Here is a 12,056-nt window from a genome sequence, read left to right on the forward strand (position 1 = left end):
ACGCTACAGTCAACCCCCCGCCCCCACATTACAGCCACCCCCCGCCCCCACACTACAGCTGTCACCACACTACAGCCACACCCCACCACAACACTACAGCCGCCCCCCCGCCCCCACACTACAGCCGCCCCCACTACAGCCACCCCACACTACAGCCATCCCCCCGCCCCCACATTACAGCCGCCCCCACACTACAGCTGTCACCACACCCCAACACTACAGCCAGCCCCCCCGCCCCACACTACAGCCAGCCCCAACCTCACACTACAACCACCCCCACGCTACAGTCAACCCCACCCCCACACTACAGCCGTCGCCCGCCCTCACACTACAGCCGCACCACAATACAGCCAGCCCCCACACAACAGCTGTCTTCATACTACAGTTGCCCCCGCCTCCACATTACAGCTGCTCCCTGCCCTCATACTACAGCCACCCCTCGCCCCCCACTACAGCTGTCCTCACACTACAGCTACCCCCTGTCCCCACACTACAGCCGCCCCACAATACAGCCAGCCCCCAACACTACAGCTGTCCTTATACTACAGCTCCACAATGCCCTCACACTACAGCTGCTCCCTGCCCTCATACTACAGCCACCCCTCGCCCCGACACTACAGCCACACAATGTCCTCATACTACTGTATGTCCCCACACAACAAACATAAGGATGAATGACCTCGGGGAGATCAAAAAATCCAACACCGCGGAGACACCATCACGTGTTTCTCAACGCAATGATCCAGAACACTGCCCCCATCACTTAAGGGAAATATGCAAATGCATGTAGAAAAGCCGCGGAGAAACTATCACATGTTTCTCAACGCAAGCAATGAATAGCCAGGTCTTTCACCGGGAAGGAACAGCCACGGGAAGGGCAGCATCCAATAAAGGAAAACCACCTATGCCAAAACATGGTATCCATCATCCGCCCTCCACACTACAGCCACACAATGCCCTCAAACCACAACTGTCCCCACACTACAGCCGCCCCATACTGCAGCTGCCCTGGAACACATACTACAGTCACCCCATGCCCCCCCACACTACATCTGTTCTCATACTACAGTTGCCCCCGCCTCCATACTACAGCTGAACCCACACTACAGCTGCTCCCTGCCCTCATACTACAGCCACCCCTCTCCCCCCACACTACAGCTGTCCTTACAGTACAGTTGCCCCCGTCCCCACACTACAGCCACCCCTCGCCCCCACACTACAGGCACACAATGCCCTCATACTACTGTATGTCCCCACACAACAGCCGCCCCCGATCCCGTACTTTAGTCATCCCATGCCCCCCACACTACAGCTGTTTCCACACTACAGCCAGCCCCCGCCCCCACACTACAACCGCCCCCACACTACAACCACCCCCACGCTACAGCCAACCCCGCTCCCACTACAGCCGCTCCCTGCCCTCACACTACAGCCGCACCACAATACAGCCAGTCTCCACACAACAGCTGTCTTCATACTACAGTTGCCCCCGCCTCCACACTACAGCTGCTCCCTGCCCTCATACTACAGCCACCCCTCGCCCCACACTACAGCTGTCCTCACACTACAGCTATAGCGTCCCCACAATACACCTGTCACCACACTACAGCCGCCCCACAATACAGCCAGCCCCCCACACTACAGCCGCACAATGCACTCACACTACAGCTGCTCCCTGCCCTCATACTACAGCCACCCCTCACCCCACACTACAGCCACACAATGCCCTCAAACCACAACTGTCCCCACACTACAGCCGCCCCATACTGCAGCTGCCCTGGAACCCATACTACAGTCACCCCATGCCCCCCACACTACATCTGTTCTCATACTACAGTTGCCCCCGCCTCCATACTACAGCTGAACCCACACTACAGGTGCTCCCTGCCCTCATACTACAGCCACCCCTCTCCCCCCACACTACAGCTGTCCTTACAGTACAGTTTCCCCCGTCCCCACACTACAGCTACACAATGCCCTCATACTACTGTATGTCCCCACACAACAGCCGCCCCCCGATCCCGTACTTTAGTCATCCCATGGCCCCCACACTACAGCTGTTTCCACACTACAGCCGTCCCTCACCCCCACACTACAGCCAGCCCCCCACCCCCACACTACAGCCACACAATGCCCTCAAACCACAACTGTCCCCACACTACAGCCACCCTGGAACCCATACTACAGTCACCCCATGCCCCCCACACTACATATGTCCTCATACTACAGTTGCCCCGCCTCCATACTACAGCTGAACCCACACTACAGCTGCTCCCTGCCTTCATACAGCACCCCTCGCTCCCCCCACACAATGCCCTCATACTACAACTGTCCCCGAACCGTACTTCAGTCACCCCTTGCCCCCCACATTACAGCTGTCTCCACACTACAGTCGCCCCCCACTACAGCTGCACCCCGCCACAACACAACAGCTGCCCTGCCCCACGCTACAGCTAACCCCCCCTGCCCCTACACTACAGCCACCCCCCCGCCCCCACACTACAGCTGTCACCACACTATAGTCGCACCCCACCCCAACACTACAGCCGCCCCCCGCCACTACACTATAGCCGCCCCACACTGCAGCCAGCCCCCCGCCCCACAGTACAGCCAGCCCCCCGCCTGACACTACAGCCAGCCCCCGCCCCCACACTACAACCACCCCCACGCTACAGCCAACCCCACTCCCATAATACAGCCAGCCCCCACACAACAGCTGTCTTCATACTACAGTTGCCCCTCACCCCCACACTACAGCCACACAATGCCCTCAAACCACAACTGTCCCCACACTACAGCCGCCCCATACTGCAGCTGCCCTGGAACCCATACTACAGTCACCCCATGCCCCCCACACTACATCTGTTCTCATACTACAGTTGCCCCCGCCTCCATACTACAGCTGAACCCACACTACAGCTGCTCCCTGCCCTCATACTACAGCCACCCCTCTCCCCCACAGTACAGCTGTCCTTACAGTACAGCTGCCCCGTCCCCACACTACAGCCACCCCTCGTCCCCACACTACAGCAGCCCCACACTACAGCTGCCCCCCGCCCCCATACAACAGAACCACACTACAGCAGCCCCACACTACAGCCAGCCCCCACACTACAGCATGCCCCAGCCACCACACTACAGCCAAACCCATCCCCCATACTACAGCCACCACAAAACCCCCACTACAGCTACCCCACACTACAGCCGCCCCCCACGCACACTACATCTGCCCCCGCGCACACACAACATTTTATATATTTCAACATTTTATAAATGATCACCATGATACAGAGGCAGAAATACTGACATGAAATCAGGAGATTGTGCGGTGAGTAATGTGTCCAGAGGAGACGGATGTACTTACCTGTGTGAGGATGGATATGCTCATATTCTGTTCACTGGCATCTTGAATTAAACAGATCAGCTTATCATACGGCAGAGGCCTGAAACCCAATATCAGCACAGGCGTCACAATGGGGGCACTCGGGGATTACAGGTTTCTACATTACGCAAATCACTTTATATTGTTAATTCTTTTAATGAAAACATAACATATACATATATACAGTATTTATTTTTATAAAACATGTAGGACAGAAAAGTCTAGTGACGTACGCGGTGATGGTCTTCTCCCGCGGTTCTGGTGGTAGCCCCACGGTCAGCTGTTTCTGATGTGACAGGAGGTCGGTGCAGGCCTATGAAAGACAGCAGTATAAGGCTACGCTCACACGCCATAGTGATCTGTGAGGGACAGATCGCAAACATTTGTAGTCCATTTTCAATAACTGATCTCAGCTGGATCTGTGTTTTTACACTGAACTCAATGGAAACAAATCTGCTATTTAACCCTCCGTTTTCTTACATTTGTATAGGATCCGTTTTTTCTTGCTGGATCCATTGTAACAGATCATTACTGGAACACAGGGAGAACAACTGAATTATCTAAGAAATGGAACAGAGATTTACAACCACAGACGTGTACAGAATGGACGGACCTAGTAATGCAAATGACTCCAACATGTCCATATCCATCGGTACGTGGAGCACACTGCTGTAGTCCGATTGATTTCAAATCCTAAATGTCCAGTTATTATAATACTCTAACACTTCTGTAATACACCGTAATCATACAGTCCCTAGCGTTCCAGCTCTAAACTGCTGGTATGACATCTTTCAGACCGGGGCCCACACCTCCCCAGCCACAGGGTAGCCACGTCTCCTGTCACGGGTCACCCACGTCCCCAGTCACGGGGCGCCCATGTCCCCAGTCACGGGGCGCCCATGTCCCCAGTCACAGGGCGCCCATGTCCCCAGTCACGGGACGCGCACGTCCTCTGTCACAGGGCTGCATGTCCTCCATCATGGGGCGCCCACATCCCCAGTCACGGGGCGCGCATGTCCTCCGTCATGGGGCGCACACGTCCCGTCACGGAGCACGCACGTCCCCTGTCACGGAGCACGCACGTCCCCCATCACGGGACGCTCACGCCCCCAGCCACGGGCGCCCATGTCCTCCGCCACGGAGCGCCCATGCTCTCCGCCACGGGGCAGTCACCTCTCCCGTCACGGGACACCCACGTCTCCTGTCACGGAGCACATACGTCCCTCATCACGGGAGACCCATGTCCTCCGTCACGGGTCATCCATTTCCTCTGTCATGGGTCGCACACGTACCCTGTCACAGAGCACGAACGTCCCCCATCACGGGACACCCACGTCCCCAGTCACGGGGCGCCCACGTCCCCAGTCACAGGACACCCACGTCCCCAGTCACGGAGCACATACGTCCCTCGTCACGGGATGCCCATGTCCTCTGTCACGGGACACCCATTTCCTCCATCACAGGGCACACACGTCCTCCGTCACAGGACGCTCACGTCCCCAGCCATGGGGTAGCCACATCTCCTGTCACGGGGCGCGCACGTCCTCCGTCACGGGACACCATCTGCCGTCACTGCTCGTCAAAGCTGCAATTTTCTCTGCACAGCAGCAGTGACGGGTGGCTTGTACTGAGCAGCCGGTGGCATCGACAACAGGCTGACTCCCGAACATAGTCTGAGGATCCAGGCATGGACTGCAGATTCACAAACAAAATGTAATCAAAACGGAAGCAAAAAACAACATTAGTCAGATTAGAGAGGGAAAGGTAGGGACGTTTTATTACAGTATATTAGAGAAGCGACTCGAATCTGACAATAGATATTTTTGATAAAATCAGTATTGGTTGGGACCATTCACTTTACAATTACCTCCTCAGTGATGTGAGGGATCTATAGATTACATCCTTTTTCAGGGGTGACCTACAAGGATTCATCTTGATCACAACCTTCCTTGCTCTTCGCCGCTGTCATGCTCTCTTTCCTTTTACCAAAATGTCACGAATCACAGGGAGGATTACATTATCATCCCCACCGCCCACACTAATATGTCATGAACCGGGGTTGTTTGGTTGCCCCAGTTCTTTCTGAAGGGGATTTATCTATATCCCACTTCCCAGTTCGGTTTGGAACTTGCAGCTCTGATGCCCCCCTTACCCTCAGGTCAGACAGGGTACTGCATCTAGGATAATTAGTCACCAGAAAGGGTGCCTTACTTTGTACTGGCTAATGGGCAACACTGCAGTGAGGGAGATATAACTACTCCCGCACAGGTGGGAATGATAATTATCAACAACGTTCGTCGCTACCAGGTTTCCCAAACACACAGAACAAATCTGCTGCCACCGAATCCAATTTCTTAATTAATAAGGGGTCTGAAGCCAACCCAAATTAGTAGCGTTATTCATTTTAGAGGATGTGACAGTACGTTATAGAGCATGGAAAAACAAAGCTAGTAATTTTATATATTTTACTCCAAAAACGTAGGCAGTGTTTACAAAAATATAAAAAGATATTATAAAAGTAGACAGTACCATATGTACAAACAATTACAAATAAAAAGGGATTAATAGAGCCAAATTGACTTAGGGCTCTTTCATATCATTCAATGGTTTGCCGTGTGGTGGCGGGGGAGGGGACCTTCCCAAAATCTTCAGGTCAGATTGCACAGCATGTCATAGCTGAATCCCCCGGCAAAGCCACCCCCTTGTCTAGGCCTCTGAGTTTTATCCCTTTGCCCAAAACTAAGGGTCCGCCCTCCCCCGGATGACCTCATGGGGTGGGTAGAGCTATGGAATGCAATACTCTTTCTTGAGTATACAAAAAAAACATTCCACATATCTTGGCGTATGAACCTCGTAGAAAGACTACACCTGTGTCGTTATGCTCGGCGTGACATATGGATTTGTTTAAGTATAGACATGAGGTAGCTACGTAGTAATCAGTTTCTCAATTGTGTTGGTTCTGGATCCTAGAAAACTCACTGGCTGGTAGTTCTACTGAGGTACATGTCAAAAATGTATTTGTCCCACTTCTGTCATTAATTGAAGAAATCTGGGTTTTTTCATGTGCTTCTACTTGTACTTTCACTTTAAAGCCACCAAACTCCTCAGCTAAGGTTGCTGGCACGCTGGTCTCACATTACAGCTGTATAGCAGGGCGGAGGGAGGGGGAAGGTGAAATCGCACACAGGCACATGCAGGCAGAGGAAACTGCAGCGGAGAGCGCTGTACGTGTAATTGAAATAATAATAAATTCTTCCTATTTTCTGACACAAGATTTACAACCCAATCATGTGAAGAGTCCGACTGTCTCAGCACCGACGACACCACAGTGATTCTTCAGCCAGGGGTGGGAAACTTTGTTTCTGCCAATGGCTATTTGGATATTGATACAATCATTTGTAGTCATACAAAATAATCAACTTTAAAATGATCATGTGATGGGGCGTGGCTTGGGCATGGAGCTGTGAGCACACATCTCTTCTGAGCTCCAGCGTGCCTGAGGCCTCTGCAGCAATTATATAGCCACCATCAGCTCCACTCACCCACCGATGTTGAAGTGCAAGGCCGGGCTCCACTCCCAGGCACCCAGGGAGCTCACAGCGGGTCCAGCAGGCTCTAGTATCACCAGGTACATGTCGGTGTCTGGAAGCGCGGGAAAGAGATCAGCTCCTTCAGCCATGGTGGAGGGGGGAGGTGCCTCCTCCTCCATGCAGCAGCATGCACACAGGAGCTCCCCACCTGGGAATGCAGGCACACAGAAGAATGGGGCCACAGCAGAGAGGGCACAGGAGAGGGGACGGGTGACTGCTGCACCAGGGACCAGCCGCTCACCACAGAAGCTGACAGGAGGGAGCCGAGCATAGAGCAAGGGAGAGGTGAGAGCTGTGATCTGCCCCTCCCCCCTGGACAGACCGTATCACAGGCTGAACTGGCTGAGGACCTGTCTCCCCCTATACTGCACCCTTATCAGGCCCCCCACTACTACCACCAGAGAGACATGAGAGAGGGGCTTCTCCCAGCCTAGTGCCCCAGGACATTGTGCCCACCATCACTGCATCTCATGGCCTCCCCAAACAGGCTCCTGTTAGGTCCCTGGGCTCTGATGACTATATAACTGCCTCTGAGCTGAGAGCGCAGCTGAGTGCCTTCCCTACAAAGGCTGACATGGAGGGCTATATACAGCCTCTGGAGGCAGTGTGCAGGAGTGAAGTGGGGTCCCTTAAGGAGGACGTGTCCCATCTTACCACCACTGTCTCTGCATTAGAAGCTAAAGTGGAGTCACTTTCCTCACAATTGCAGAGTCAGCAGCAGCTTCTGGACCTACACTCGGAGACTTTCAATGTGGTCCTAGATATGCTAGAGGACTCTGAGAATAGGAACCGGAGGAATAATATCAGGCTCCGTGGGATCCCTGAGTCCGTAGCCCCACGTGACCTCTCCTCGGCCCTCCATGGCATTTTCAACTCTCTCTTAGGGAGGTCACCCACTGAACACATTGAAATTGACAGAGCCCACTGCTCGCTAGGCCCAAAGAACCCCGATACATCTAAGCCGAGGGACGTCATCTGTAGGATTCACTATTTCCAAACTAAGGATGATATCATGCGTAAAGCGAGGGACCACGATGCTATTGACTTTAATGGATCTGATGTCCTTCTCTTGTCTGACCTCTCACGCTTCACCCTGGCTAAACGGAGGGCTCTGCGCCCCCTCCTGGAGGTGCTGCGATAAAATAAGATCCCCTACAGTTGGGGGTACCCATTTCAATTACAAGTACTCAGTGAAAAAGGATTGATAATTTTGAGATCCCCGTCAGATCTGCAGAACTTCACCGCTGCACTGGGCTTACCCATGGTCACACTGGGAGACTGGTCTCGCCTTACTGCGTCTGACCTATGGGGCCCACGCCGTGCTGGTAGCCCCCCGCCGGGTCGCTGGGAAAGAGGAAACGGGGCTCCCACCGTAAACGTGCCTCCGTTACTCATGCTGATGACACTTGATCACCTAATTCAGACCTTATGATCACTACCGCCCCTTTTCTTTTTGCTTTCTTGCCGCCTATATTGTCCCTCCATGTTGCCGGGCTCCCACGGGGGGCTTGGTCGTGACTTTGCTTTAGCCTGTTAATTGTGGATGGACTGGAGCCACATGTTTTGTAGTGGTGACATTCCTACTTGATTCTACCTGGGACTCCTGAGCGGGGTTCCTAGCATGGTTCATTTTGCACTATTTAAGAATGTCCACCTACTTCAATTGACTCCTCATGTACTGTGCTCAATTGTTGGACTACCGCATTAATGTGCTAATGTTATTCTATGTTGGCTAACGCTGCTCTTTCTCCTGAAATGTGACTTTTGATGATACCCCTTCGGAGGCTTGTTATGACTCTGCTCATTTCGACAAATGTTCTTGGCCCACGATCCGCTGTTATGTTCGTTAACAATGTTTATGTTACCAGGGTCATGGGCCTACTGGGTAGAGTTGGATTTTTTTTTATTTTCTTTTTTTGCTGCAGGGGCTCGGCTGGTTGCTCTCTACTCAATCACCTCCCCACTAGGGTGTGTCTCTGACACTGCTTCTCAGAGTTTTCTCTGATATTGTTCTGTACCCTTGAGGTCTAGTGGCTTCTTGGTTATTCTCTTTCTTTTTGGTCGGAACCCTGTCTTCCGGCTGAACTACTATCTTTACTTGGTGCTTTACTTTCTCTGTTTCTATTTTTCCCCACTTTCCACCCCTTCTACTCCTTTCCGACCCGATTGTACCACCCGCAGGCCCGATAGTTCCTATGGCATCCCTACAACTGTGCACGCTTAATGTCAGGGGGTTTAATGTCCCTGAAAAGCGATCGAAGGTTTTATACCGTATGCATAAGAAATGGGTTGACATACTTCTGCTGCAGGAGATGCATTTCCGATCAGACAGATTCCCTAAGCTCAACCATGAATACTACACACAGTGGTTCCATGGCAGTAACTCTGACTCCAAGTCTAAAGGAGTTAGCATTGCATTGCACAAGTCTTTACAGGCTCAGGTAGTTGCCTCTAAAGCGGATTCTGATGGTCGATATGTGTTTTTGAAGCTTAAAATTGCCCATGATTTGTTCACCATAGCTAACATTTATCTTCCCAATCAAGACCAAGTCCGAGCGTGCAGAAAGTACCTATGGGACCTCTCGGCCTTTGCGGAAGGCTATGTGATTATGGGAGGGGACTTCAATATGGTGTTGGACCGCGCTGTGGATTCCTCTTCGGGCAGGTCGGCGGTGTCCCTCTCACAGCTGGAGAGACTACGGCGGGCCCTGACGGACCCAAGGTTGGTGGATGTATGGAGGTTACTGCACCCCACTACCCGAGATTATACCTACTTGTCCACAGTACATAATTCCTATAGTAGATTGGATTATATTCTGATCAGCCACGGGCTCCTGTCTCTTGACCCAAAGTCTGACATTGACACGATGTTGTGGTCAGACCATGCCCCGGTTTTGCTCTCCCTCCGGCCGCCGAGCCTTTCTCCGAGAGAATGGACCTGGTCCTTAAACCCTGGTCTCCTCGGAGATCTAACGTGTCAGGCAGCCGTGCGAACAGCAATCTCGGACTTTCTAGATTTTCACAAGCATGACCCCACGGCCATCCCATACCAATGGAGGCTTTGAAAGGAGTTATACGGGGAGTATTTATACAACAGGGGGCCCGACTGAAGAGAGAGAGGGAGACTAACATTGTAGGTTTGTTGACTCGTATCCAAACTCTGGAGTTGGATCATAGACGGACTAGAGATGCTGGCTGATCTCCTCCGGGCACGCTGTGAGTTCAGTGTCTTTTTGGACACGACGTTAGCACGACAGAGGGACCGCTTTCATAAATTTCTGTACAAGTACTCTGATAAACCTGGGAGAGCTCTAGCGAGGTTTTTGCACCCCCGTGCCCCCACCACTTATATCCATACCATGAGGTCTGATACGGGTGAACTGGTCCATTTTCCTAAGGAGATTGTGGACTCATTCAGAGCATATTACGACTCTCTCTAAAATTTAAGCGGCCTGTTGTCCGATATGTCCCCTTCCGAGTTCCAAGCACGGGTGGACGACTACATCCGGGACACTGAGCTCCCGCCTATGTCGGTGGAGGAGTCTGAGGCCCTGGAGAGTCCTCTCTCGGAACAGGAGGTTTTAGACACGATAAAATCTTTGGCTAATGGTAAAAGCCCTGGTCCTGACGGATTCTCCGCCACCTTCTATAAGTGATATGTGAATTCCCTGGTCCCCTTCATGACCAAACTGTTTAACTCCATCTCGGCCAGCTGCCCCTTTGCCCCCCAAACGCTGACAAACGCTGATGGCCACAATCACCGTGATTCCTAAACCGGGAAAAGATCCCCTATTGTGTGCAAGCTATAGGCCCATATCCCTCATTAATGTCGATGTGAAGGTGTTCGCGAAAGTGTTAGCTGGTAGACTGAACCCTATTCTCCCTGGGTCCATCCATAGTGATCAGGTGGGCTTTGTGCCGCACAGGGAGGCCAAGGATAACACGGTGAAGACGTTGCTTCTGACCTCATACATGCGCACAGGAAAGGTACCAGCATGCTTATTATCTATTGACGCTGAGAAGGCATTTGATCGCCTAGGCTGGACCTTTCTACGTGCCTCCCTGAAGCAACTGGGAGTGGGACCTAACATGTTGGAGAGGATTTTTGCTCTGTATCACAGGCCTACGGCCCATCTTAGAGTGAACGGCACCCTTTCCCTGCCCATTGACATAAGAAACGGGACCCATCAAGGCTGCCCACTTTCCCCCTTACTTTATATCCTTGCGATGGAGCATCTGGCAGTGGCATTACGGAAGACACCTGATATTGGGGGTCTGCGGATTGGCCAACATGAGTTTAAAATATCCCTGTATGAGGATGATTTATTGCTGTACATTAACAACCCGACCGTGGCTTTTCCTGTACTCTTCCGAGAGTTCCGTAGGTTCGGAGAGGTTTCAAACTTTAAAGTCAACTACTCCAAGACGCAGGCGCTCAATATCTCCCTGCCTGATGATCTAGTCTCTCAGCTCCAGGCGTCCTTCTCTTTTAAGTGGAAGACCGACGCCTTAAAATATTTAGGAGTCTTAATACCTGCTGACATTAGCGCAACATATGCTTTGAACTACGTCCCGCTCCTCCAGAAAACTATCTTGGACCTTAAACAGTATGGCAGACCTCAGCCATCTTGGTTCGGACGGGTGGGAGTGGTCAAAATGGATATTTTACCCCGATTCATCTATCTCTTTCAGACTGCTCCAGTGCAGGTTCCGGGATTGCTTTTTCAGGCGCCTGTAGTCGGCCATCAATAGCTTTATTTGGGGAACTAAGAAGCCGCGGACTCGATTCTCAGTGTTAGTGAGACCCAAGACTAAGGGGGGGGGGGGGGGGGTAGGCCTTCCTGATTTTAAACGTTATTATCAGGCAGTCTTGCTCTCTAAGATTGTTGACTGGAGGTTCAGTGATGCTCATAAACAGTGGGTGCTCCTGGAGAAACTTATCGCCCACTTCTTTGTACTGGCTGCCTTGGCTGGGGGGGACCGTACGCCCACCTGTGTCGAGTTTTGCTCCACTCACACAGATGTTTTGAGGTTTTGGGATAGATCCTATGTGAAATTACGCCTGACCTCCCGATTGAGCAGAC

At 52.2% G+C, this 12,056-nt stretch overlaps 1 protein-coding gene across 2 annotated transcripts in view; it reads right to left on the bottom strand.

Moving 5' to 3' along the window:
• Positions 1–12,056, bottom strand: part of PHKA1 (phosphorylase kinase regulatory subunit alpha 1) — a 491,521-nt gene that overhangs the window by 120,375 nt on the left and 359,090 nt on the right. For both annotated transcript variants that reach the window (XM_077286537.1, XM_077286538.1), the window contains exons 23-24: positions 3,616–3,695; positions 3,365–3,443 (exon numbers count right to left, since the gene is read on the bottom strand). In XM_077286537.1, coding sequence (XP_077142652.1) covers positions 3,365–3,443; positions 3,616–3,695 — 159 coding nt within the window. The remainder of the gene's footprint in view (positions 1–3,364; positions 3,444–3,615; positions 3,696–12,056) is intronic.

The sequence above is a fragment of the Ranitomeya variabilis genome, chromosome 2 (assembly GCF_051348905.1).
Source record: "Ranitomeya variabilis isolate aRanVar5 chromosome 2, aRanVar5.hap1, whole genome shotgun sequence".
Classification (NCBI taxonomy): domain Eukaryota; kingdom Metazoa; phylum Chordata; class Amphibia; order Anura; family Dendrobatidae; genus Ranitomeya; species Ranitomeya variabilis.